This window comes from Lissotriton vulgaris, chromosome 3_1, assembly GCF_964263255.1.
Source record: "Lissotriton vulgaris chromosome 3_1, aLisVul1.2, whole genome shotgun sequence".
In the NCBI taxonomy this organism is placed as follows: domain Eukaryota; kingdom Metazoa; phylum Chordata; class Amphibia; order Caudata; family Salamandridae; genus Lissotriton; species Lissotriton vulgaris.
The window spans coordinates 1246136410-1246160818 of record NC_141689.1 but is presented as its reverse complement, the minus strand read 5'-3'; the positions used below and the strand labels follow the sequence as shown (position 1 = coordinate 1246160818).

The following is a 24409-nucleotide window of genomic DNA, read 5'->3' as shown; positions in this document are numbered from 1 at the left end:
GCAGCAATTGGGGTGGCTTCACAGGCTCTGGGCGATCCTGGGCATGGAGAAACTATCACTGGCGGCGGCAGGGAGGGGGGCGGACTTTGCGGAGCTCGGGCGGCCATTCCTCGCCTTGCTTACCGGGGAGTTTCGGGAGGTGAGCTGCCCGCGCTACCTGCGCCTGTTACGCCTGGCCGACACACCTCTCCCAGACCCCAAGACGCACGCCCGTAAGCGCACAGGCCCTGCGCGCGCAGCACCACCTGATTGTTAATCGTGGACCACAACCGATGGACTACGCCCGGAAATGGACAAGGAGAGGGGAGGGTTGGGGTGGGAAGGGTAGGGGGGTTGTTTACAGTTCTTTGTTTCTTAAATTGCACTAGCACTGATCAGCTTGCACCGTTGTAGCACCTCTTATGACGCGGCCGGCCCAGTTGGGTTGTAGGCGGCTTGCTGTGTTAACAGATGATGTACCCGCTGGCCTCGTGTTGGGTGTCAGTGGGGTCGCTGACCTAGGCCTCCCTGGAGTGGTGACGGCCCTACAGATGTCTCGGAGGTGCATTTCATTGCCTATGCTCAATAAAATATTTAATACATAAATAACAGTTCTCTGGCCTTCCAGCTTTAAATGAAATTCACTTCTCAGATGTGCAATTTTCATTTGGTGGACCAAGGATTCCGCAGGAGGAAATTAACAGATTATACCATTTCATTTGCAGAAGATTGAGATCAGCAATGGCTTCAAACATTGCTGAGCCCTTGCCAGAGTTTATTTTGTTTGTATCTGGTGGTGCACCAGATACCATGTAACTAGGTTCACCAAAAATAGATTAGAGCCAAGATCTGTGCATACTCTGTACTGCTGAAATCGTTTTAATGGATTATATATCAATAGGCCTCTATAGGAAATTGAGTGCCGTACGTTTTTACTGTAATCAAAATCATTAAACAGTAAATGTAGAAAAAACAAAGTTACTGACGTTTGGGGAAGACCTAAACATGTTAATTGATCTTTGCAAGAGACTGTGGAGAATGTAAACTCGGATAAATATTTAGACCTAACGTTCATCTTGGCTTTCAATCCATCAGAATGACTAATTAGTTTCAACAAGGATTTGCTAGCTAACTTGTTGCAGTTTAAACAGGTTTAATTCTGAAAATAGAGGATTATTTGTAGCAGGGTAGACAAAAGAAAAATATCCAATGGCCCTATATATTGTGCTGAATTATTGTCATGCAACTTGAGTTTCAGGGGATTCTATTTGGGGGCGTTCTTGAAAACTAACACTGAATCTCCTACCGAATGCTATGATTCTGGAAGGTGCTGGGAGAAAGTACAAAACTCTGGCAGAAGGTAGGCTAAATCAAGTGGAAATCAGCATACTGTATACCGTGGGGTTCAAAATTAGGATCCTTTTCAATGAGGAATGAGATCATGAAAGATAGGCTAGTTGCTTAATACCTTATTTTTGACTGCCACTACTGCTTAATGCTTGAAAGGTTAGGAAAGGAAATGCCCATGCACCTTATATTTTGAATGTACAATTGTACATATGCTGCTCAATGTTTTTAGTTCTTATCTTTGTGTCCCACATTTAAAAAAAACGTTATTCTTAAAGTATGGAACTATGACTCGGCCAGCTGCAATTATTTTATTGGCAGAAATGTGTCAAGTTGATTTGGCGATTGAGTTGGGCCAGTCTCTTATCTGTAAACAGCATCTCATAATGGGATCTTAAGAAGGAGCTTCTGTTATTTGTAACCATTTTTGTAATTACTATTTGTCTACGTAATCATAGATAAAAAAAAACCTGAAAGAAACTATAATTTCAACAGTTGTCAAATTGTAATTAAGAAATTTTGCATAATTAGCAACTGATCAGCGGTCCTGATTCCCTGTCTATTGACGTATGATGTCACCCTTGATTGCCCACAGTTTAACTCCTAAATGCTTTTCTACCCACCTACTGGGATTCCTGATACTAAAGATATTTCCCCCTTTTATCGCTGACCTTGCCTGAAAATGGGTGGATGGGAGGGTTTTGCCTTCAATATTATATCAAGTCGGGAGCCTGCTCCAGAGGGCAATCTTAATTGGACCCATGATTGAACCATTTGAAAAAATGAGTACCGATCACAGTCCTGAATCTTCTGCATACTTCTCTTCCATTTATGTGGACCTTTTCCTTTTCCTATCCCCCACACTACCCGCTAACTTCTCTGTGGTGGCTGCTCTGTTTTGGAACATTTCCAAATGCTCAGTCTGGTTATCTCACAGGTCCAGGACTGCTTTCTTTGGCGAATGTGAATTGGCTGTATTCTGTTGTAAGTGAACTGAGAGTCCAGTGTCTGCAGGATAGCTTGACTGAGGACATGAGGGATTGGGACAAAATCCTAAAACACACTCCCCGTATGACCAGAAAGGGCAGATTCAAAAGAATACAGTATTACTTGCGGCATAGAGTATATATAGCCCCTAAGAGAATTAATCTAATGAGCCCAAATGTGCACGCAACAAAACTAATAAAAACAATAAAATATTTTCAAAAAGTGAACCGAGAGTCACAGTTAAATACTTTGCTCCCACTGAACTATGAACAGGTTAATGCAAACATAACTATGAGCCATGAGTGGTAACTGCTACTTCCCAAGGGAGATAGAGTTTTGCCTCCACCAGTCTGTGCAGCAGGAAGACTGATTCGGAGCGCAGCACATGGTGTATGAGTGCTTCATGGTCCCTTTCATGGTTTCTTTAACACTTCACCTTGTTTTGCACTGGCAGCTGTCACTCAGTGCAGTGTGCTGGGCTGGTAAATGGGCAAAGGATTGTGTAACGGGAATACGTATGTTGCAACTCTTGTCATCTTTACATGGGAGAGTGAGTTCAGGGAAAGTTACAAAAGGAGGGGACATAACAGAGTGACAACCGTCTCAAGGGCCTGGACACCTTGAAGCTGCAAGACATTTGCTGTAAACCTCACAAGGGTCCTACATGCCTCCGTATTAGCTGCCTGCCCCCGAAAGCTTTGGGACTTTGTCAGTGTCCAGATGCCTATTCAAATTTATTTGAAGATCTACTGTCAGGCTGTCTCAGTACGCCTTGTCCTGACACTCGAGATACGCCGAAAACTGAAATTGGATGATAACTCATAATCTGTATCTTTTCACAGTGCTTTTATTTAGTGGTTCTTTCTATTCAGATATTGGGATTTGAAGCACTTAATTACAGACAGCTAGATACACCGGGCCCCATACTGGCGAAATGAAAAATTCCCAGGATTTGATCACCTTCCTCTAAACCCACCAAAGCAACACTCACACAATAACCTGACACAAAACAATTAACCTTTCACACTGAATAACTGCTAACTTTCCCTTCCCGCTATCTTCGTGCTAGCTGCATATTCAGATCATCTTTTGCCAAACCTTGAATGAATCTCACCTTCTTCATATACCCGCTCCCTACACAATCCTCCCCATGCTAGATCACTTTTAGAGATTATCACATACTCATTATTCAATCTGCAAACCCTTTATCCACTCTGCCTTAACCATTCTACTCTCTGAACACTAATCCCTTTGGACTCTCCTCTAGAGTGGATACCAGTGCCGCTTTTCCTTTTAACCACTCACTTCTCCATGCCAAGTATTCTGTGTTCTGTGTTCTTTAGATCCAGCAGTTTTCTACTATTATCAATCCTATGCTTGAGCCAGCCGCCAAGAACCTGTCCTCCATGAGGCAATCAGCGCAGTTTGTGTCTTCGGGATTGCGCCGCCGCCGCCAGCAGCCGCACTATGAGTGAGGGAGGGAGGGAGTGAGGGAGGGAGTGAGGGAGAGGAGGTGCAAGACGCCGTGCTGCTCCTCGCTGCCTTCACCTTGCCTTCACCTTGCAGAGCCCTCCGAGGCTCCGTTGAGCTCCGTTGAGGGCCCCACGACCCTCGCAGGCCTTGCGGCCACGCGGACCCCTGCCTTGCTCTGCAGAGCCTGCTGGGTCTGCTTGCCCCTCGAGGATCTGGGGGCCAAGAAGAACCACAAAAGACTTTTTGTCCGGCAGCGGTAAGCAGCACAAGGAGAACAGCGCAGACCAAACAAGTGGAACCAGCTCTGAGCGGAGCTCTGAGTAGGGCAGAGTGGAGCCGGACTTATCAACGACCCCCAGCCCAGCCAGAACCAGGAATTGGGAACCCATACAAAAACAAGCCTGCGGTAAGGCGTGCCTGTGACTGATAGTTCTGGGGCTCAGCCCAGACTGGCAAAGTAGGGGGGTTCACTGCAGGAATATTCTGGCTCCTGTAACTACTCCTGGAGGACAGGTAAGTAGAGAAATAGACTGACGTGTGGAGGGCATAGGGTAAACAGGCGGCAAGGTATTAGTTGGTGGAGGCTGCCTGCCTGCTGCAGTCTGCTGCACCTGGCCTGTAGTTTTGAACACTGGCTGTTGGACACTGGGGAACCACTTGGAATATTAGGGTTTTTGCCCCCTCCCCCTTTAAGGACGACCCAAGGAAAAAATCTTTTTCGGTGTCCACTTAAAGGATCACATTTTAATAGGTTAATAATAAATAAATATACTAATATACAAAAAAGGGTGTAAGAGAAATGCAAAGGTACAAAAGCCATAAGACCATAAAAAGCCAGTCACAGCACTGCAAATTATGAGGTCAGGATGTGTACGTGGAGGGACTATACTTACAAACAACATCAGTAAGCGTAAAAGGAAGCTGAAAACATCTGCTGGCACAGTGAGCGAACCGCAGGCAAAGACTAGACCTGCTATGCAGAAAACTGATACTATAATTGAATTAACTCAAGATACCAAGCAGACAAGCAATATAACTCCAGAAAACAAAACTTTAAAACATCGCCTTTTCCAGCCCAAAATAAATGCAAAATTGTGCTTCCTAAAAAACTCAGGAAACACTCTTCTCTCAGGTCCTACACCAACAACGGAACGGGCCTTCGGACTCCCCTCCAGGCCCCCAATACCAAACGGAAAGTGGGGAGAGAGAAGGGGACAAAGATCAAAGCAGCAGGGCAGAGAACTCTAGGCCAGTAAGTCCAGCCAGTCTAGTCAGTCTAACAACAATCCTACAGTGTCAAGCTATCTCTGCCTCCTGGACGCCCCAGACCTTGGGAACAAAACCCAATGGAGTAGATACGGAGATAATTCAGGAGTCAAACTGAAAGAACGGGACTAAGGAACAGTGGGAGGCCACAACAGAAGAAATAGGCACTTACAGTCTTGATGCAATAGACATCTCTAAGGTCCCATGGCCCAGAAGTATATCACGAAACAAAACCGAAGAAGGCAAATGTGTGATAACAGAGGCATTAACTATTTGCGAGCTAGACAGCCCCAAAGAAAACTCGCAGACGAGGAAAAGAACATACATACCTGCAGATGAAATGGAAGAAACAAAAACAACAGCAGGTGAATCCGTAATCCTAAACGAAAATATGGGCTCAGAGTATAAAATACTGTTCACAACATCACCAACACAAAGTAAGTCTGTGACACCCCCATCTTAGTGAAATGGAAGATACTGAAGACCTGGACCAATTCTCATATCTTGATAAGGAGGTATGGGAGGGACTCCTCGAAACCTACTCACAGGATAACTGAAGGAACGGAACAACACTGTGGTAGCTTTAAAAAGAGAGGCGCCTTCGGGAAACACAGGAAACGTGGTTCACAATGCAAGCAGCATTTTTAAGACCTGGGGTATAACTATTACCCCATACATCAAGCCAGGATACCCTGACCTGTTAATGCCAAAGCACACAAGGGAAAATTAGGTCTACTACATTGGTGCTGATTGGGGCTATGGGGCACTGTGTAACGAATTGGGAGCACCCTCCAGCGGAACCTGAAACCTATCATGATCCTATTACGCTGCACAATTGGGATTCTGACATTAGATGGATCTCGAGAACAATAAATAATAATAAAAAAGATTGACAACTTCCCTGTCCACTACAAAGGTCCGGCACGAAAGGGTCTATACGGATATGCTCATGGAATGTGAATGGACTGGCAAACAAATTATCAGATCTGGACTTTATCACCCATATCAGGGCGTTTGATATTGTGGCGTTACAAGAGACTTGCCTGATTGATAATCCGCATTTGCAGGGTTTCCTGCGTTTTTTCACAAGTGCACTTACAGGGGCAAAGTATGGACACATGCAGAGACGTTTGGTCATACATGTTGCAAGTACAATCAATCTCATAACCCGTGAATTTGGTCCTATAGCACCAGCAACCTTAGCTGTAAAAGTATTCTCCCCAACATCAACAAACGTAACGGACACCAATATCATAATAATCGATTTTTATATTCAACCAAAACAAAAAAACAAATTAGCAAAGCAAATGTGTAATTTTGTAGAAAGATGCATCAGAGAAGGGCCTACAACAGACCTCATTCTCACCGGGGTCCTCAATTTCAGTCTAATGGGTTCCAACAGTCTAGGAGCGCTGCAGCTTTTTTAAATCACAGTAAAAAGCAACAAACATAACTAAGATATGTTTGTAGTAAAAGTCAATCACATGTATGTTTGGAACAGTCAACGAATTAAGGGATTACTGGCACAACGTAGGAAGTTTTTACAACTGAGGAGTACCTCTTGTTACTCAAGTGACGGTTAATCAGTGGACCAAACCTCGATTGTAGAAATTACAGAAATGCGAGTAATTACCAAAACTGGGGCTGGTGTTAAAGTCTCCTTCTGCACCAAGATGATTCACCACATGTGATGAAGAACCTTCTTCCTTGCTACGAGAAGCACTAGACTTGCAACTTGATAACCCTGGTCAAGAAAAGCATGGAAAAGAGCATTGTTAAATATTTTTTACAACATGGTCCAAAACATGAATGTCAGAAATCTTCTATTTAACGTTCTGAGGTGCTAAATTTTGTTAGGACCCGAAATAATATATATATATATATATATATATATATATATATATATATATATATATATATATATATATATATATATATATATATATATATATATATATATATATATATATATATATATATATATATATATATATATATATATATATATATATATATATATATATATATATATATATATATATATATATATATATATATATATATATATATATATATATATATATATATATATATATATATATATATATATATATATATATATATATATATATATTCTCCTCCGTTCCTGCTCACAGCCGTGAGAGGTATATATTTATTCACTGAAAAAACCATAGGTTTCACACCAGTTATAGTTAGGAATTAGCATTTAAAAAACCTATTAAATTCACTGGAAAAAACATAGGTTTCACACCAGTTATAGTTAGCTGGAAATTTTACTGACATAAAACCATTGAAATTCCCACGTTATAGTTAGTTGGACTAACTATAACTTGCGCGCCTGCAATGCACTGCTGATGACGTCACATATTACATCACTCATGACATGGTCAGTGACATCACTCATGACTTCACTGATGACACCATCCAGTGAATGTGTGTCTTTTTGAAAAATAAATATGTTTTATATATGTATCTGTAAAGGTCGATGGAAGAATAAATGGTTAAATAAGTGTGTAAATGGGTGGTTTTAAAAATAAATTGATTGGTTAACTGGCTTATTAAGTGTATCTTAGTGAATACAAATATTAGCGAGTAATTTTTAAATATTTAAATATATGTATCAGTGTTTCACTTTGTGTATAATTGGCTGAATGGGTTGGTGACTGACTCACTGTTTGTATGTGTTTTGAAGACCGCATATGTGTAGGATTGTAAGGGTGGATGAGAGTGTATATGTGTGTGTTAGTGAGTGAATGACTGTCTCACTAGTGTCTTTATGAGTAACTACATATGTTTTAATCTAGTATATGTGAGTATTGATGTATATAAGTAAGTATATGTGAGAGTGAGAGATTGAAAGAGTTCCTGTGATTGTTTAAGAGAGTAAGTATGTGTAAGTTTCCTTAGAAGTAATGTGCTAGTGTGTGTATAGCTGTATATGCAAATAAATGGATGTTCAATAGTTTATTTGCATGTGTGAGTATGTGTGTGAGTAACTTTTGGAAGACTGTCGGTGTGTAAGAGGGTGTAGATGTGTATCACTACACATGATGAGTGAGTATATGTATGAGTGACTATATAGAACTGTTGCTGAATGAGTGGATGTGTATATAGATGGTGGAATTACTGAATTGGTTGTTGTAACTGGTATGGGCATCTCCATTTTTTTGAAAATGTTAGTTTCTATTTTTGAATATGTGTTTCAAGGGTTACATTACACTGAAAGGAGGTCTGTCACAAGGATGGTGTTATCAGTGATGTCATGAGTGATGTCACTGACCATGTCATAAGTGATGTAATATGTGACGTCATCAGCAGTGCATTGCAGGCGCACAAGTTATAGTGAGTCCAACTAACTATAACGTAGGAATTTCAATGGTTTTATGTCAGTAAAATTTCCAGCTAACTATAACTGGTGTGAAACCTATGGTTTTTTCAGTGAATTTAATATTTTTTTTAAATGCTAATTCCTAACTATAACTGGTGTGAAACCTATGGTTTTTTCAGTGAATTTAATAGGTTCTTTAAATGCTAATTCCTATCTATAACTGGTGTGAAACCTATGGTTTTTTCAGTGAATTTCAAAGGTGTTTTAAATGCTAATTCCTAACTATAAGTCTCAGTCTATATGTAAGACTTTTAGCGCTCTAGTTGTTCTTTAGAACACTCTGGGACATTCTGTCATTGGGCTATATTTGGGCTACATTATGTTTTTTTTTGTCTCTGGAGGCCATCCTTGGGCTACATTTGTAAAAACCACTTGTGCATATATTTTGAGACATAGCAAAGGCAGATCAAGCTACCAGTCCCTACAATTTTGCCCAAATTTATTTTTGTATATATTTTTTTTTCATTTTTTGTTTGCCTTGGAGCGCTCCCGGTGCGCGCCCTGGTGAGCGCCCCCGGAAAGCGTAGTTCTATGAAGCGCCCCGGGGCGCGCACCGGAGAGCGTCCCGTAAATGCCAATCTCATGATCGTGACGTATCGCGTAGCCGCGTCCGCGTGATACGCACGGCGTAAGCGCACCCGCAAGCACTCTAGCGAATACGATCGCGCAACGCGCTTACGCAACGCGCCCCTGGGCGTGCCCCGGGGCACGTAGCGTAAGCGCGTCGGGTCATGTGACCTGAAAATAACACTTTTCATTGGTTAATAACAGTTTTTTTTCACAAGTAGGGAAACAACACCTCTTGTCTGTTCCTTCCAAAAATACAAATTTAACCATGTCTGGTTCCCAGAACCCTTCCCAGGACCAGTCCTCAGACTCTTCAGATGGATTCCTGCCTGAGGTCCCCCCACAGAGAAAAGTGAAGGACCACTTCATTTGGAAGTTTTTCTCTTTTCCGGAGGGGGAGAAAAAATGCAATGAAGCAAAAGTCACGTGTAAAATTTGTGACACTGTTCTCTCACGTGGAAATCCCACCAGGAAATATAGTTTTGGCAATGCAACATTACTCAGGCATGTTGAGAGGAAGCACCCGATTAATTTTGCACGGGAGAGCACCAGGGCCCTGGCTCGCAATCCACCACCCGATTGCCCCTCCACTCCCACCGGAACATCAACATCATTGGTGAGAGGAAGACCAACAGTGATGACCCAAAATATTCAGCCTGTTTTTGCTGATATTACATTTCGTTGTAAGCCGTGTGACCAACTGCTATGTTATGGAGAGCAGAGCGTTGACCTGATTGTTCGAAAGAGGGAGGAACACCGCTGCGCCCCTCAGTCCTAATTTTCCCCTTTTTTTTGGGTCCTGTTGAGCAGTTTTGCATTCCCTAGTTTTGTTTTTGTTATGAAAAAAATACCAAAAAAATTTAAAAACGTTCGGAAAAAGTAAAAATAAATGTAAAAACTAAAAAAGAAGCAAAAAAACAGTTCTTTAAGTAAGACTGTTAGCGCTCTAGTTGTTCTTTAGAACACTCTGGTACATACTATCATTGCGCTATAGTTGTGCTACATCTGGCTGATATTTGGGCTACATTTGTATTTTTTTGTCTCTGGTGGCCATCTTTGGGCTACATTGGGCTACATTTGGGCTACATTTGGGCTCTAACATATATATAGCCCAATACATATTTTCTAAAAGTTAATTTTCTTAAAAACAACTGGAGCATATATCTTGAGACATAGCAAACGCACATCGGGCTACCAGTCCTTACAATTTTTCTTTTTTTTTTTTTTGTATTTTTTTCCCCTGGAGCGCTCCCGGTGCGCGCCCCGGTGAGCGCCCCGGAAAGCGTAGTATTTTGAAGTGCCCCGGTGCGCGAACAGGGAAGCGTCCCGTTAGCGCCAATGTCGCGATCGAAAACAACATCGTGACGCGTCGCATAAGCGTGATGTATCGTGTAGCCGCGCGATGTGTCTTATGACGTGCTGCGTAAATGCACCCGGAAGCGCTCCGCGACACGGCCCGGAGCGCATAACGTAAGCGCGCCGGAGCGCGTAACGTAAGCGCATCGGGTCATGTGACTTGAAAATAACACTTTTCATTGGTTCCTAATATTTTTTTTTCCAAATGAGGAAAGCCCCCACCTTTTTTCCTCATTCTTACTTTCTTCTTTGAGAGAGCAAGAGCTATTTCTTTGTGAGAGACCAATAATGGCTACTCTACTTGCTGCTGCTCCAACACCACCACCACCACCAAAAGGACCACCACCACCTCTGCTTTTTAGTGGTGAAGAGGAGGAAGAGGAGCAGGAGGAGCAGGAGAGACAGTTCCTACAAGAGCAACCCCACTCATCTCATGTAAAGGAGCACTACATTTGGCAATTCTTTACGTTTCCTGCAGGACTGAAGAAAGTTAACGCCCCTAAAGTAAAATGTCTAATTTGCAAAAACATCCTTTCACGTGGCAATCCTGCTAAAAAATATAGTTTTGGCAACCACACCATGATTCGCCACATGGAAAGGTGGCACCCAAATAATTTGGCCCAAGCACAGGTGAGAGCTATGGCTGCACACCCACAGACCCCCTCAGCCTAGCACCTCAAATGCGGCATCATCTTTTGCAGCACCTGAAGGGCGTCGAATGGTGCCCAACATCCAAAGTAAATTCTCAAACTACAAAATAGTTTGTATTTATTGTGGGGCTACTATTGCTTATGGTGAAAAAAGTATCACCTTAATTAACAGAGCAGATGAAAACCACAAGTGCTCTCACAAACGAAAGCAATGATTCTTTATTTATTTTTTTGCTCCTGTTGAGCCATTTTCAAATCCTTCTGTTTTTTTTCGAAGTACTAAAAAAACAAAAAAAATATAAAATTGTTTTGAAAAACCAAAAAAAGGAAAAAATGTTCACAAAAAAAATATATATAAAACAACAAACACAATAAAAAAAGTTCTTTTCAGAACTACCTCCCATTTATATAAAATGTCAAATTTTAAAAGTCTCCCATTCTCTTTTCTCACCGGTACGCTCCCCGGTGCGCGTACCAGGCGCTTCCCCCCGCGAAAATCGAAAAAAATTACCCCGCGGGCCTTTTTAAAGCCCCCACATCAAACCTAGGTGGTCAGGGGGGGTCTACCCAGCCCCCTTATGGTCATTTCCCCCTTTGTTTTGGCCACCTCTTGTGTCTCGATCCTACTGAGACACAAGATGGCGGCCGCTCCGGACTGTTTCGAATGTTTACAGACACCCAAGAACCAATCAGCTTTCTGCGCGGCAAGTCGCGTTGCGCGCCCGGAGCGCTCCCCGGTGCGCGTACTGGGGCGCTCTCACAGATATATATATTTTTTTGAACCTAAATTACTCAAAATCCACTGGAGCACATATCTTGAGACATAGCAAAGGCACATCGGGCTACCAGTCCCTACAATTTTGCCAAGTTTGGTGTAAATCCATTCAGCCATTCGGGCTAAAAGTGAGGTTGACCGCCCTATGGAAATTAACATGGGGAAAACGCGTTTTGGGACCCCCCTTTTATCTCGGCCCCCGCTTGACGCATCCCCCCCAAACTTTCAGGGAAGGACCGGAGCTCGACGAGGCCATTTTGGGGAAATTGTCAGGCAGATTCGTCAACCGGCGCCAAAGTTATTCGAAATAGAATTTTGAGATTTTGCATTGAAAAAAATCCTAACTATAACTACCTACTGGCGACCGCCAGTAGGTAATAAATATATATATATATATATATATATATATATATATATATATATATATATATATATATATATATATATACATTATACACTGAATCGCCGAATCCCTGCTTCGGCGGTTCCCTTCCTTACAGCGTCGGCGCCACCCGTGGTAACAGCGACCATCAAGTATCCAAAAGTTTCTCCCTCCAAACTTCCAATATAGCTTAGAAAGAGAGGCGGCACACGAGGAGACAGCACAATAATTTATTGTGCACTCAAAAACAGAGGACTTCGCGTTTCGGCGTTAGCCTTTGTCAAGTTGCTTCCTGTTCCCCAACTTCCCAGAGAAATAGTTTTGCCAGGTTGTTAGACATAGAAAAAATACTGCTATTAGTTTAAACATAGTGATATTCTCACAAAGTGGACATGCGTTAGAAACAATGTGTGCGATTAAATGAAAAAAATATATAAGTACATTTCATTACAATTTCAAGCATTGCATTTCATAGTTATACGCGCTTCCATTGTTTTTATGCCCGGTATTTCGTGGCGTGTTCAAGCATTGATTAGCCGCGCCTCTGGCGTTCTCTTACAGTCATATTGAAATGTGTACATAGTCTAACATCACATTAATGTTACGTTTCATCGTGTGTTTTTTAGATTTGGATGCCCTTTGTTTTAATGAATTAAAGCTAGGATAACATAATGTTGAAAAGCCTGCTTTAATTATGTTAAGAAAATGCCTGCTCACCTCATGCCATATCTCCCATAATAATGGTGGGAATCAAATATTGCGAAGAATGCATCCATTCAAAGGAGATAAATATAAAGTGAGATGTACATGAATTCTGGCACCATATTAATCGGAATGCGGGGAAAGGAACGCATCCTAGGCAGTTTTTGAAAATATTATCAGGTGAGGTGACGTAAATAAAGTGCAAGTGCATGATTTAAATTCATCGTGAAATAAGTGAGAGAAAGGTGAAAATGATGGAACAACATTATCTACTCTACCAAATGGAGAGTTGGAATCAGCAATGATTCCACTACCAGTCATGCATCTCCACAAATGTGGTGTAATGCCTAATATAAACCCAGCAGGGAAAGTATTGCACAGCATGAGGATAATGCCAAGTGTTTCATTAAAAGTGAAAATGTAATTGTAACTAAATCATAAAACTCATTAAAAAAAATTCCCATCAATTTTGAGAGGATAACTGCATTAGCCATTATAGTATGGGGGAATTAGTTAACAGCCTATGTGTGTGGCCAATTCCTCCCCACTTTTTCTTCATGCCTGTTATATAATCCTTGCAATTTTTTCCATTGCGGCAAGCTTTGCATCAGCCGCAAGTTGTGAAACCATTTGGAATCCTTAACCACTGACCATCGGATTCTTCTCTGGGATAACTGTGAACTAGACGATCCCGCAGGGATCTCGCACGTTTAAAGGTGACCTGGGGAGCTGCCCCATCAGTTGACCTATTATGGGATCTGCCGCTAGCAAGTTCCAGTGTTTTTTCATCATTTTCTTTAATGTCCAAGAACCTCTGCTGTATTGTGTGATCATTCTGGGTGGTTTACAAATATTGTTAGGGTCCTCACTAGGTCTGGCCGCACCTACTTTGAATAACAAATCATGTTGAGATTGGCCATCTATTTTGTTCTTCGCTTTTTGTAGTGTCTCTTCCTTGTAGCCTCTCTCCCTGAAACGATTTAACATGATCTCTTGCTCAATAAGGAAATTGTCATCAGTATTGGAGTGTCGGCGTGCCCTTAATAGCTCACCATATGGTATGCTTGACACAAAGGAGGCAGGATGATGGCTTCCGGCATGCAACAGTGCATTGCCTGCCGTCGTTTTACAAAAGAGACGAGTTGTTATTTTGCCATCTTGGATCTCTACTGCTATGTCTAGAAATTCGCAGTACTGGCTACTAATGGTATGGGTGAACCTTAGATTTAGATTGTTCTTACCCAGAATCTCCACAAGTTCCTTTGCTAGCGATTCTGGTCCATCCCAAATTGAAAAGAGATCATCAATATATCTGATCCATACAAGTATGTGATCAGTATATTTGGCCATAGCTTCAGTCCAGACTACATGTTGTTCCCACCAGCCTAGGAAGAGGTTCGCCAAGCTGGGGGCAAAACATGTGCCCATTGCAGTACCAGTGCATTGGCGGTACACCACTTTTTAAAATATGAAGAGGTTTTGTTGCAAGCAGAAAAGCATCATAGTTTCTAACATTTTGTTGTGTGCAGTATGTTGAATATGCCTACTCTTCAGGAAATACATGCAGGCTGCCACCCCCTTTAGTTGATCTATACATGTATATAGGGAGCATACATCAAGACCGATCATCATATATCCCTCACACCATTGGACATCATGAAGTCTTCGAAGAAAATCTGTGGTGTCTTTACAGTGTGAGTTAAAACGGAGTACATATTTAGCTAGGAAACGATCCAAAAATATGGAGGTGTTCTCTAGGAGCCCACCATTCGAAGACACAATAGGACGTCCTGGTGGTTTAGTGCGTTTTTATGGATCTTCGGTAAGAAATAAATACATGGCATCCTAGGTTTGTCAGTCCTAAGAAATTTATATTTATCTGTGTCTAATAAACCCTGGTGATACCACTCCCCCAAGTATCCATGGTACTGCTGGATTGTTTGCTTACAAGTTTCCCAGTTGATGATTTCATAACATGATTCTTCGGATAGTTGTCTCACTGCCTCCGCTCGATAGTCACACATGATATATATATATATATATATATATCTCTCAAAAAGGCTCTCCAAACCTCCACAAAGCAAGAAGAGAGTAACGGACTCCAATAGGACGAATGGCAATTTTTTTTATTTGTCACACTTCTCCCTAGTATGACGCATTTCAAGCCACAAGTGCCCAGAATCACATACGGAGCGCAGTCCACCATGATTTTTATATATTTCTTTTTCTTACACACCCCTTCAGTGTCACGTGATACCAATCGTGAAAGAAACACTACATCTCTGACTCCATTGTCTCAATCAGATACTTTGAAACGGACTATGTTATCCACATTAATGTTGTAAGATCAAGCATGATTGTGTGTGTTCTCTGGGCATTATTTGTATATGAATCAATAAATAAATACACATAAATATGCAACAATCAGTAAATATGAAAATAAATAAATACATTGTTAAATACATGTGTTTCTTCATTACCACAGTCTACATCATTACCTTTATGTAAACTGATCATGTGCAAAAGATCGCATTTTATAAAATCATGTATATACTCTTATCTAAAGATTTTTTGCCCACATGTTGCTATGTACTCCCATTGCCATAGATCTTTAATGGCATCAATGTTTGAATATGATTACCCTACTCCACAGATGTGGTCACCATCTGTAAACATAGTCTCATATTGTTGCGATTTAATACTGGGGAGTCATCTCGCTTAATTACTTTTATCATTTTTTCTTTACATATTTTATTATTTATTTTATTTATTGAGAGTATTGTAACTCATATGCAGTGCTTGTATGCCTAGCATTTCCAGAATATTATGCAGAATTGCAAGATGAAAGTGCTGAGTGCTTACAAACACAATACTGATTCTGTGAAATATGACGTGCTAGTGATGACTTAAAAAAAAACGTAATAAAAAAACCCTACACCGGATAAGAACACGTGGGGTTAAGATTGTTTTTAATTTCATTTGGGTTGCAGCTGTTATTTGAAATCTCATAGTGATAAAGTCCTACTAATTTGTCTACAGTGACAGGTCAAGTAGTTATGGAGCAATGTAACTTATCAAACGTGTTACAGAAAATTATACATGTCCTCTGTATTGTTTACCCCTTTGGGTGCTTTGCAGTACAGTTCAAGAATCATGCGTGTTTTCATGCGTTTCCTCCTCTACGGGGGTGAGGGATAGCATCAACAACATAATATTTTAGACATTTTAAATCGTTGTTGTAGTCACTCCTGAAGTGACGTGCGACAGGGCATGCAGTGTCATTGTTTATGATAGCTTTACGATAGATCGCAAGTGCTGCAATATCCTGACATGCACCTGTGGCTTAGTACTCCCAGGTACATATATATATATATATATACACACATATATACACATATATACACACACACACTCTTACAATTTTCTTTATCAGCTTGTGTGGCTTATTGGGAGAAGACAGAAGAGATGGCAATGAAAGCTCAGATCCTTCCCGTCTCCTTTTTTGTTTTTTCGCGTTTAGCTACATCGTTAGTTAATGTTTTTTAAAGCGCTTAAAACTCCCTCCTGTCCCTCTGAGTGGACTGCTGTGACTAAAAAACATTCATAGGTTAGAAAAAAACACCAACCTAGTTTTACAAACCCATATAATAGACACAGGTTATGTGGCACAGTAGCAGGGTAACTTAGCTTCATGTTCAAAATTTCCTATTCCTACAATAAAGGCCTAGTATTATTAACATAATTTGTTCTGAAGATCTGTGTGCACTAGGATACATTTTAAGCATATAAACTAATAATGGGTATTGAGTTAATTAAGCAGGAAGAATTGTACATATAATTCACCCCCTTGCCCTCGTTTCCACAATAACCTTTTTCTTTTCTTTTGTAGTCCGAAGTAATCTTCAAACATTGGTTTTCCTCTCCGCTTATCCTGAAAACTACATCTGGACTGGTAATAGCATCGCCTGTGACATAAAAGCAAAAATCATTTTTTAATTCAAAGCATACAATTTCCCATTTTTTAATACCACAATCTTCCTTCCTAAAGTTACATTTCCAAATAATAGGCCCTGCCTGAATATCTACAACCAATTTTGTTCTGCGGAAATACCAAAAGAGTAAGCTTCGTTATACATCTCAGGGCAATTAACAGATAGTGGCGTCAGGTATGACTCGCAGGTGGCGTTGGCAGGGAGGAGTAGGGGGGGCAGGGTTGCACAAATATATATATATATATATATATATAATTTTTTTTTGCCGCCGGGTCCCGCGTCACTGCTCCTGCTCTCCTCATGGGACTCGAGGAACAGGAGGCTAGGAAGAACAGCCAGGCTCCCCAGACCAATCACAACACTGCAACACTGCAATGCAGCGTTGTGATTGGTTTGACACTCAACCAGGGAATGGGGGAGCTTGGGTATGTTCTCCATCAGGCTGTAATGCAGCCTGCATGGACAACAGGGAAGGTGCGCAAGACTGTTTCCGGCGGCCCAAGAGGGCGACCAAACAGTCATTGCGCACTTAGGAGTGGGCAAATCAATTTTCCCCTGCCCTGCTCCGAGAGCAGAGCTGCCCCGCCTACCCGCCCGCAAAGGAAACATAAAATGATAGTAACTAAAACGTTATCATTTTATATTTCCTTTACTGTGCACTGCTCAAAAGCAGTGGGGTGGGGCTTCTCCGCCAGAGTGTAGGAGCCACCACTGTTAACAGAGAACTGAGTTTGGGCAAAATGTTCTAACTGCCCATGTAACTGGCATCAATTTGTGTAACGAAATTTACGCAACATTACTGAGATTATGCCATTATGCCACTGCATAATTTCAGGGAAAAAGTTTAATGTGCGATCAACTGTAAGGGTAATTTGAGCAGCATTTCAGTTCGGTTTTTCCACCAAGCATCCATTTAGGTAATGTTTTAGCAAAAAACTAATCGAGACCAGCAGTGTTTTGTAACAACTGAAAATCAACTCAAATTACATTCTCAAGTTGAATTTTTTCCTGACCGCACAGTTCAGTTACTTTGTTAATTCCAAGATGCATTTTGTGTAATTGTGCGTTATTTGCTGTGGTAATTGTGCATACTCACCCAAAGGACAGATAAGAAATTATGCTCCTTAGTTTGAACTATAAACAGGCCTTAGACGACGTAAGACTGAGCTGAGGGATCAAGCTTGGGCAGGCAGAGAACAGGCAGTACACACAAAGGATAGTGGCCTCTTTTGGAAAACTATAAACTCCCCTTTTTTGTCAGACGCTGCAGATCACAAAACTTTGCCCCATCTACTTGGGTTGAACATTTTTCAGGTATTTTACCCATGTATGGATGATCTGGCACCACCTGAGAGTGGCATAAGTGGCCTAATTCAAGCCCCCTTACAACTGTTTACAGTGGAGGAGGTGGTTGTAGCAATAAGGAATATTGATAAGGAGCTTCAGAAGCTAGACACTGACTCACCAAAAATTGGACTGTGACCCACCCGGTGCTCCTATAGGCAGACAATGTGGTGTTATTGTCTAGAACTGCAAATGGTCTTCAAAATCTGATCGATGGCTTCGCCGCATATATTGAGCATAAAGAACTGAGATTAAATCTGGCTAAGAATTTCATTACGGTGTGCGGAAGTGGTAGCGCCAAACAGAAATCCTTTTTTGTTAGGGAACCTAAATTACTATAAGTAAGGAATTTTTCCTTATCTGGGCATTCTTTTTTAGGTCTCGTAGCGATACAGCGCGTCAGCGCTGTACTCGCCGAGATCTTTTGTCACGGACCATGCTTCCCAGGAGACAGTCTCTGTCACGCGCTTTGCCTCTTCAAGGAGGCGATTTCCGTTGGCCACGCGCACAAGACCGCGCGCTTCAGCAGTGATTACACATTTGATACATTTTACTGTGTGCGTCCACAAGACCGGGCGCTTCAGCAGTCATTACAGATTTGATACATTTTACGTCCTGGTGCATTTTCCAAAAGCTCGCTTCAGCAGTCATTACAGATTGATACATTTAACTGTGTGCGTCCTGGTACATGATGTTTTTAATGCTACACGTTTGTTGTATTTCGTCGCAATTACTTGCCAATATTTATTAAGCTTGCACTTTCATTATAGTGCGTGTTGTGCTTTTTTTCCCCAAACAGTAACTATCGCAAAATGGACACGATGTTATATGTTATTTTACCGAATGCTGACTTTATATAAGCAGTGAGGCGGACTTTGAATGGAGTGCGTGTCGTGCTTTTTTTCATCAAAACAGTAACTAGCGCAAAATGGGCACGATGTTTTGGAGTAAGCCTATGTGTTTAACAGTGCTTTGCTTAGTGTTCAGACAGTATTAGGAGTTTCAAGCAAAGTAATTTGCAATGCTTTCGTTGTCTATGGCGCCATAGTAGGCGTTTTCTGCAGAGTGATTTTTAGGAAGGCTTTTATTGTAGTTGGCGCCGTGTTAGAGGTTTCCTGTAGAGTCATTTGCAAGTGTTGGACAACAAGCGTCTAATCGTGTTTTGCATGTTGTTGGCGCCATTATAACTTTTTGCATGTGCGTCCTGGTACATGATGTTTTTAATGCTACACGTTTGTTGTATTTCGTCGCAATTACTTGCCAATATTTATTAAGCTTGCACTTTCATTATAGTGCGTGTTGTGCTTTTTTTCCCCAAACAGTAACTATCGCAAAATGGACACGATGTTATATGTTATTTTACCGAATGCTGACTTTATATAAGCAGTGAGGCGGACTTTGAATGGAGTGCGTGTCGTGCTTTTTTTCATCAAAACAGTAACTAGCGCAAAATGGGCACGATGTTTTGGAGTAAGCTTATGTGTTTAACAGTGCTTTGCTTAGTGTTCAGACAGTATTAGGAGTTTCAAGCAAAGTAATTTGCAATGCATTCGTTGTCTATGGCGCCATAGTAGGCGTTTTCTGCAGAGTGATTTTTAGGAAGGCTTTTATTGTAGTTGGCGCCGTGTTAGAGGTTTCCTGTAGAGTCATTTGCAAGTGTTGGACAACAAGCGTCTAATCGTGTTTTGCATGTTGTTGGCGCCATTATAACTTTTTGCATGGACAGTGATTTGCAAGTCTGGTTAAAACCAGCGTGATGTTAAAATCGTATAGAGAAGTGCCATCCTTTCATAATTACTGTTAAAGTATGCACATCGTTTTCTTTGTTTTACGGCAATTGTTCAGCTATCAATTCTAGAGGGAGGGCATGGGTGTCGCATGAGAGGGAAAGCCAGGACTCGATGCAGCTTGGAGTTCGGCCTGTATATCTAACAGACTTTGGCTCATAGAAAGACCGAGGTACAAAATTAAGACGTCTGGGCTTTTTAATGGAAGCTTCCATTTAATGTAAGCGTGGCATTTATTCGTGAAATACTTTTGGGAAATATAATTAAAAGAGCACGCATAATGTACCACTGTAGTATGCTAAGTCTAACTTAATTTGCCATAAGGAAGTTGCTTTAAAAAGACATAGGCAACTTTATTTAATATGCTTATGAGAACGTGTTCTAACATGTGTTGTTACAGCATGTGTGTAAAAATCAGTTATCAATTCTGAAGGGAGGGCATGGGTGTCGCATTAGAGGGAAAGCCACGATTCAATGCAGATTGGAGTTCTGCCTCTATATCCAACAGACTTTGGCTCATAGGAAGGCTGAAGACCAAAATTAAGACGTGGTAACTTTACAACAGAAGCTTCCATTTAATTTAAGCGTGCATTTATTTGTGATACACTTTTAGGAAATATAATTAAAAGAGCACGCAAAACGTAGCACTGTAGCATGCTAATTAGCCAGGAGTCAGTAACATTAAAAAGACATAGGCAACTTTATTTAATATGCTTAGAACACGTTGCTGTAACATGTGTTGTTACAGCATGATTTTAAAAAGCTACACAATCCAGATGTAGGTCACTTAAAAGTTCCTATTCTTAGAGGCTGGCCTGCTGGGATTTCTCTGTTGATGTTACTTTACAGCCAAGGTTGTAAATAGAGGAGACTACCCGGTGTGACATGCTAATTTGTTTTTCTGTTTGTTGTGCAGGGGTGGTGTTACATGTCACAATGGTACTTAAAAAGACGCTTTCCAGGCGCCATGTCTGCTTTCTGTTTTGGAATTGTCACACGTTGCCTTTTTCGGCTTTCGTATTACAAAAAGCATTGCTTTATGTAATAATGCGAAGTATGTAGCTACTCTATATTTCTCATTAAATTTCTCCTACACAGTTTAAAATTATTTCGGCAAATTTCATTTTGTGGGTATGCTTGCAGCTCTGTTGCTCCACATTATCCCCAAACATCAGGAACTTTGCAATAAATACCAGGGTTGCTTTTTTGTCTAAAATGTAAAGCTAACTATGTTTTCTGCCCTGTTTAAAAATGCGTTTTGCACCTGGGCCTTCTTATTCTCTTACTAGTCCTAGGATTGCTGTCTCTAAGCAATGCATTGCCATACCTTTCTTAACTACACACAGATTTCTATGCTTTTGAGTCTGAGTTGCCACCAACTTCTTAATATTGCATTTTCCGGTTTACATTCACACTGAAACAATTGCTGCTTCACACCATCTCCAAAGCTGAGGGAGCTTTTATTAAGCTCCAAACATTGTGATATTACTCTGTGTTACTACTTTGCAGTACCACTCTGCATTCTGCATTACCCCTATGCACTGTACAATACTACTCTGCACTACAACGCTGCACTATTACTTGGCTACTAGTCTGCACTACCAGTCTGCGCTACCAGTCTGTGCTACCAGTCTGTGCTACCAGTCTACGCTACTAGTTTGCGCTACCAGTCTGCGCTACCACTCTGCATTACCAATCTGCACTACTAATTTGCACTTTGCACTATGCATTACCAATTGCAACTGTGCATTTCATTCCAGTAGGAGGGCATCGGTGTCACATAAAAGCAAAACGAACACTCCACTACAACTTTGCACTACCACTCTGGATTACCACTCTGCACTACCATTCTGCGATACCACTCAGCACTACTACTCTGCACTATCACTCTGCACTACCACTCTGCACTACCACTCTGCACTACCACTCTGCACCATTAGTTTGTATTACCACTCTGCACTAACGGTCTGTGCTAACAGTCTGCACTAACAGCCTCTACTACTAGTCTGTACTACCAGTCTGCATTACAACTCTGCATTAGGACTGTGTGCTTTCCACTTCACATTACTAAGTTGCATTGTGCATTGCTTTCTAGTAGGGAGGCATGGGTGTCGCATAGAAGGAAACAATACACTTGATTACAACTCTGCACTACTATTTTGTAATAATGATTTGCATTACCACTCTGCACAACATTCTACTTTCTACATATTATTATGCACTTTGCACCATTAATCTGCACTATGCATTAACAATCTACAATTTGCACTATAAATCTGCACTCTGCAGTACTAATTTGCACTCTGTGGTACTAATCTGCACTCTGTAGTATTAATCTGCATGTTGTAGTACCAATCTACACTGTGCATTATCACTCGCTCTCTTACTTTGCACTCTGCACTACCACTTGCACTCTCAGTCTGCAGTCTGCACTATTACTCTGCACTACCACTCAGCAATATTACTCTGCACTCTGCACTAACATTCTGCACAACTCCGCACTGTACTCTACAAGTATGCAGTACAACTCTGCACTCAGCACTACAACTCTATACTACAACTATGCACTACACCCCGGCACTTCTACTTTTTACATTGCATTACCACTCTCCACTTTCCATTACAATTCTCCACCACCACTCTGCACTACCACTTGTTGGCGCTATAATAATTTTTTTGCCTGCACAAAGATTTGAAATTCTGCTTAAAACCAGCGTGATATCAAACTCGTATATAGTAGTGCCATTGTTTCATAATTAGTGTGAAAGTATGCACATCGCTACCAGTCTGCGCTACCAGTCTGCGCTACCAGTCTGCACTACTAGCCTGCGCTACCAGTCTGCGCTACCAGTCTGTGCTACCAGTCTGCACTTTGCATTATGCATTACCAAGTGGAACTGTGCATTGCATTCCAGTAGGAGGGCATCGCATAAAAGCAAAGCCAACACTTCACTACAACTTTGCACTACCACTCTGCACTACCACTCTGCACTACCACTCTGCACTACCACTCTGCACTACCACTCTGCACTACCACTCTGCACTACCACTCTGCACTACCACTCTGCACTACCACTCTGCACTATTAGTCTGTATTACCACTCTGCACTAACGATCTGCGCTACCATTCTTCACTAACAGTCTCTACTACTAGTCTGTACTACCAGTCTGCATTACAACTCTGCACTATTACTGTGTACTTTGCACTTCACATTACCAAATTGCACTGTGCATTGCATTCTAGTAGGTAGGGATGAGTGTCGCATAGAAGGAAACAAAACACTCGATTACAACTCTGCACTACTATTTTGCACTACCAATCTGCATTACCACTCTGCACAACACTCTACTTTTTACATATCCATTTAATGTAAGCATAGCATTTATTCCTGATACACTTTTGGGAAATATAATTAAAAGGCACGCATAATGTAGCACTGTAGCATGCTAAATCTAACTTAATTTGCCAGAAATCAGTTAATTAAAAAGACATAGGCAACTTTTTAATATGCTAATAACAACGTGTTCTAACATGTGTTGTTAAAGCATGTGTGTAAAAAAACAGTTATCAATTCAAAAGGGAGGGCATGGGTGTCGCATGAGAAGGAAAGCCAAAATTCAATGCAGATTGGAGCCTGCACTACCACTATGCGCTCTGCACAACCACTAAGAACTACCACTCTGTGCAATGCACTACCACTATACACTAATTCTCTGCACTATCACTCTGCAATATCAATCTACACTTGCCGATATTTATTAAACTTAGTGTGTTTTTCGATTACTGCCAAGTTTATATAAGCAGTGAGGCGGACTTTGAATGGAGTGCGTGTCGTGCTTTTTTTTTTCCAAAGCAGTAACTAGCGCAAAATGGGCACGATTAGCGCAAAATGAGCACGATGTTTTGGAGTAAGCCTATGTGTTTAACAGTGCTTTGCTTGGCATTCACACAGGATTAGGAGTTACCAGCAGAGTAATTTGCAATGCTTTCGTTGTCTATGGCGCCATAGTAGGCGTTTCCTGCACAGTGATTTTTTTAAAGGCTTTATATTGTAGTTGGCGCCGTTTTAGAGGTTTCCTGTAGAGTCATTTGCAAGTCTTGTACAACAAGCGTCTAATCGTGCTTTGCATGTTGTTGGCGCCATTATAACTATTTGCATGGACATTGATTTGCAAGTCTGGTTAAAACCAGCGTGAGGTTAAAATCGTATAGAGAAGTGCCATCCTTTCATAATTACTGTTAAAGTATGCACATCGTTTTCTTTGTTTTACGGCAATTGTTCAGCTATCAATTCTAGAGGGAGGGCATGGGTGTCGCATGAGAGGGAAAGCCAGGACTCGATGCAGCTTGGAGTTCAGCCTGTATATCTGACAGACTTTGGCTCATAGAAAG

The 24409-nt window shown here is 41.3% G+C and overlaps 1 protein-coding gene across 1 annotated transcript in view; it reads right to left on the bottom strand.

The window, feature by feature from the left end:
* The window catches only part of LOC147727736 (uncharacterized), a 186009-nt gene that overhangs the window by 50719 nt on the left and 110881 nt on the right, over window positions 1–24409 (bottom strand). Inside the window, exons 4-5 of the mRNA XM_086961736.1 lie at window positions 16763–16858; window positions 6686–6796 (exon numbers count right to left, since the gene is read on the bottom strand). Coding sequence (XP_086817862.1) covers window positions 6686–6796; window positions 16763–16858 — 207 coding nt within the window. The remainder of the gene's footprint in view (window positions 1–6685; window positions 6797–16762; window positions 16859–24409) is intronic.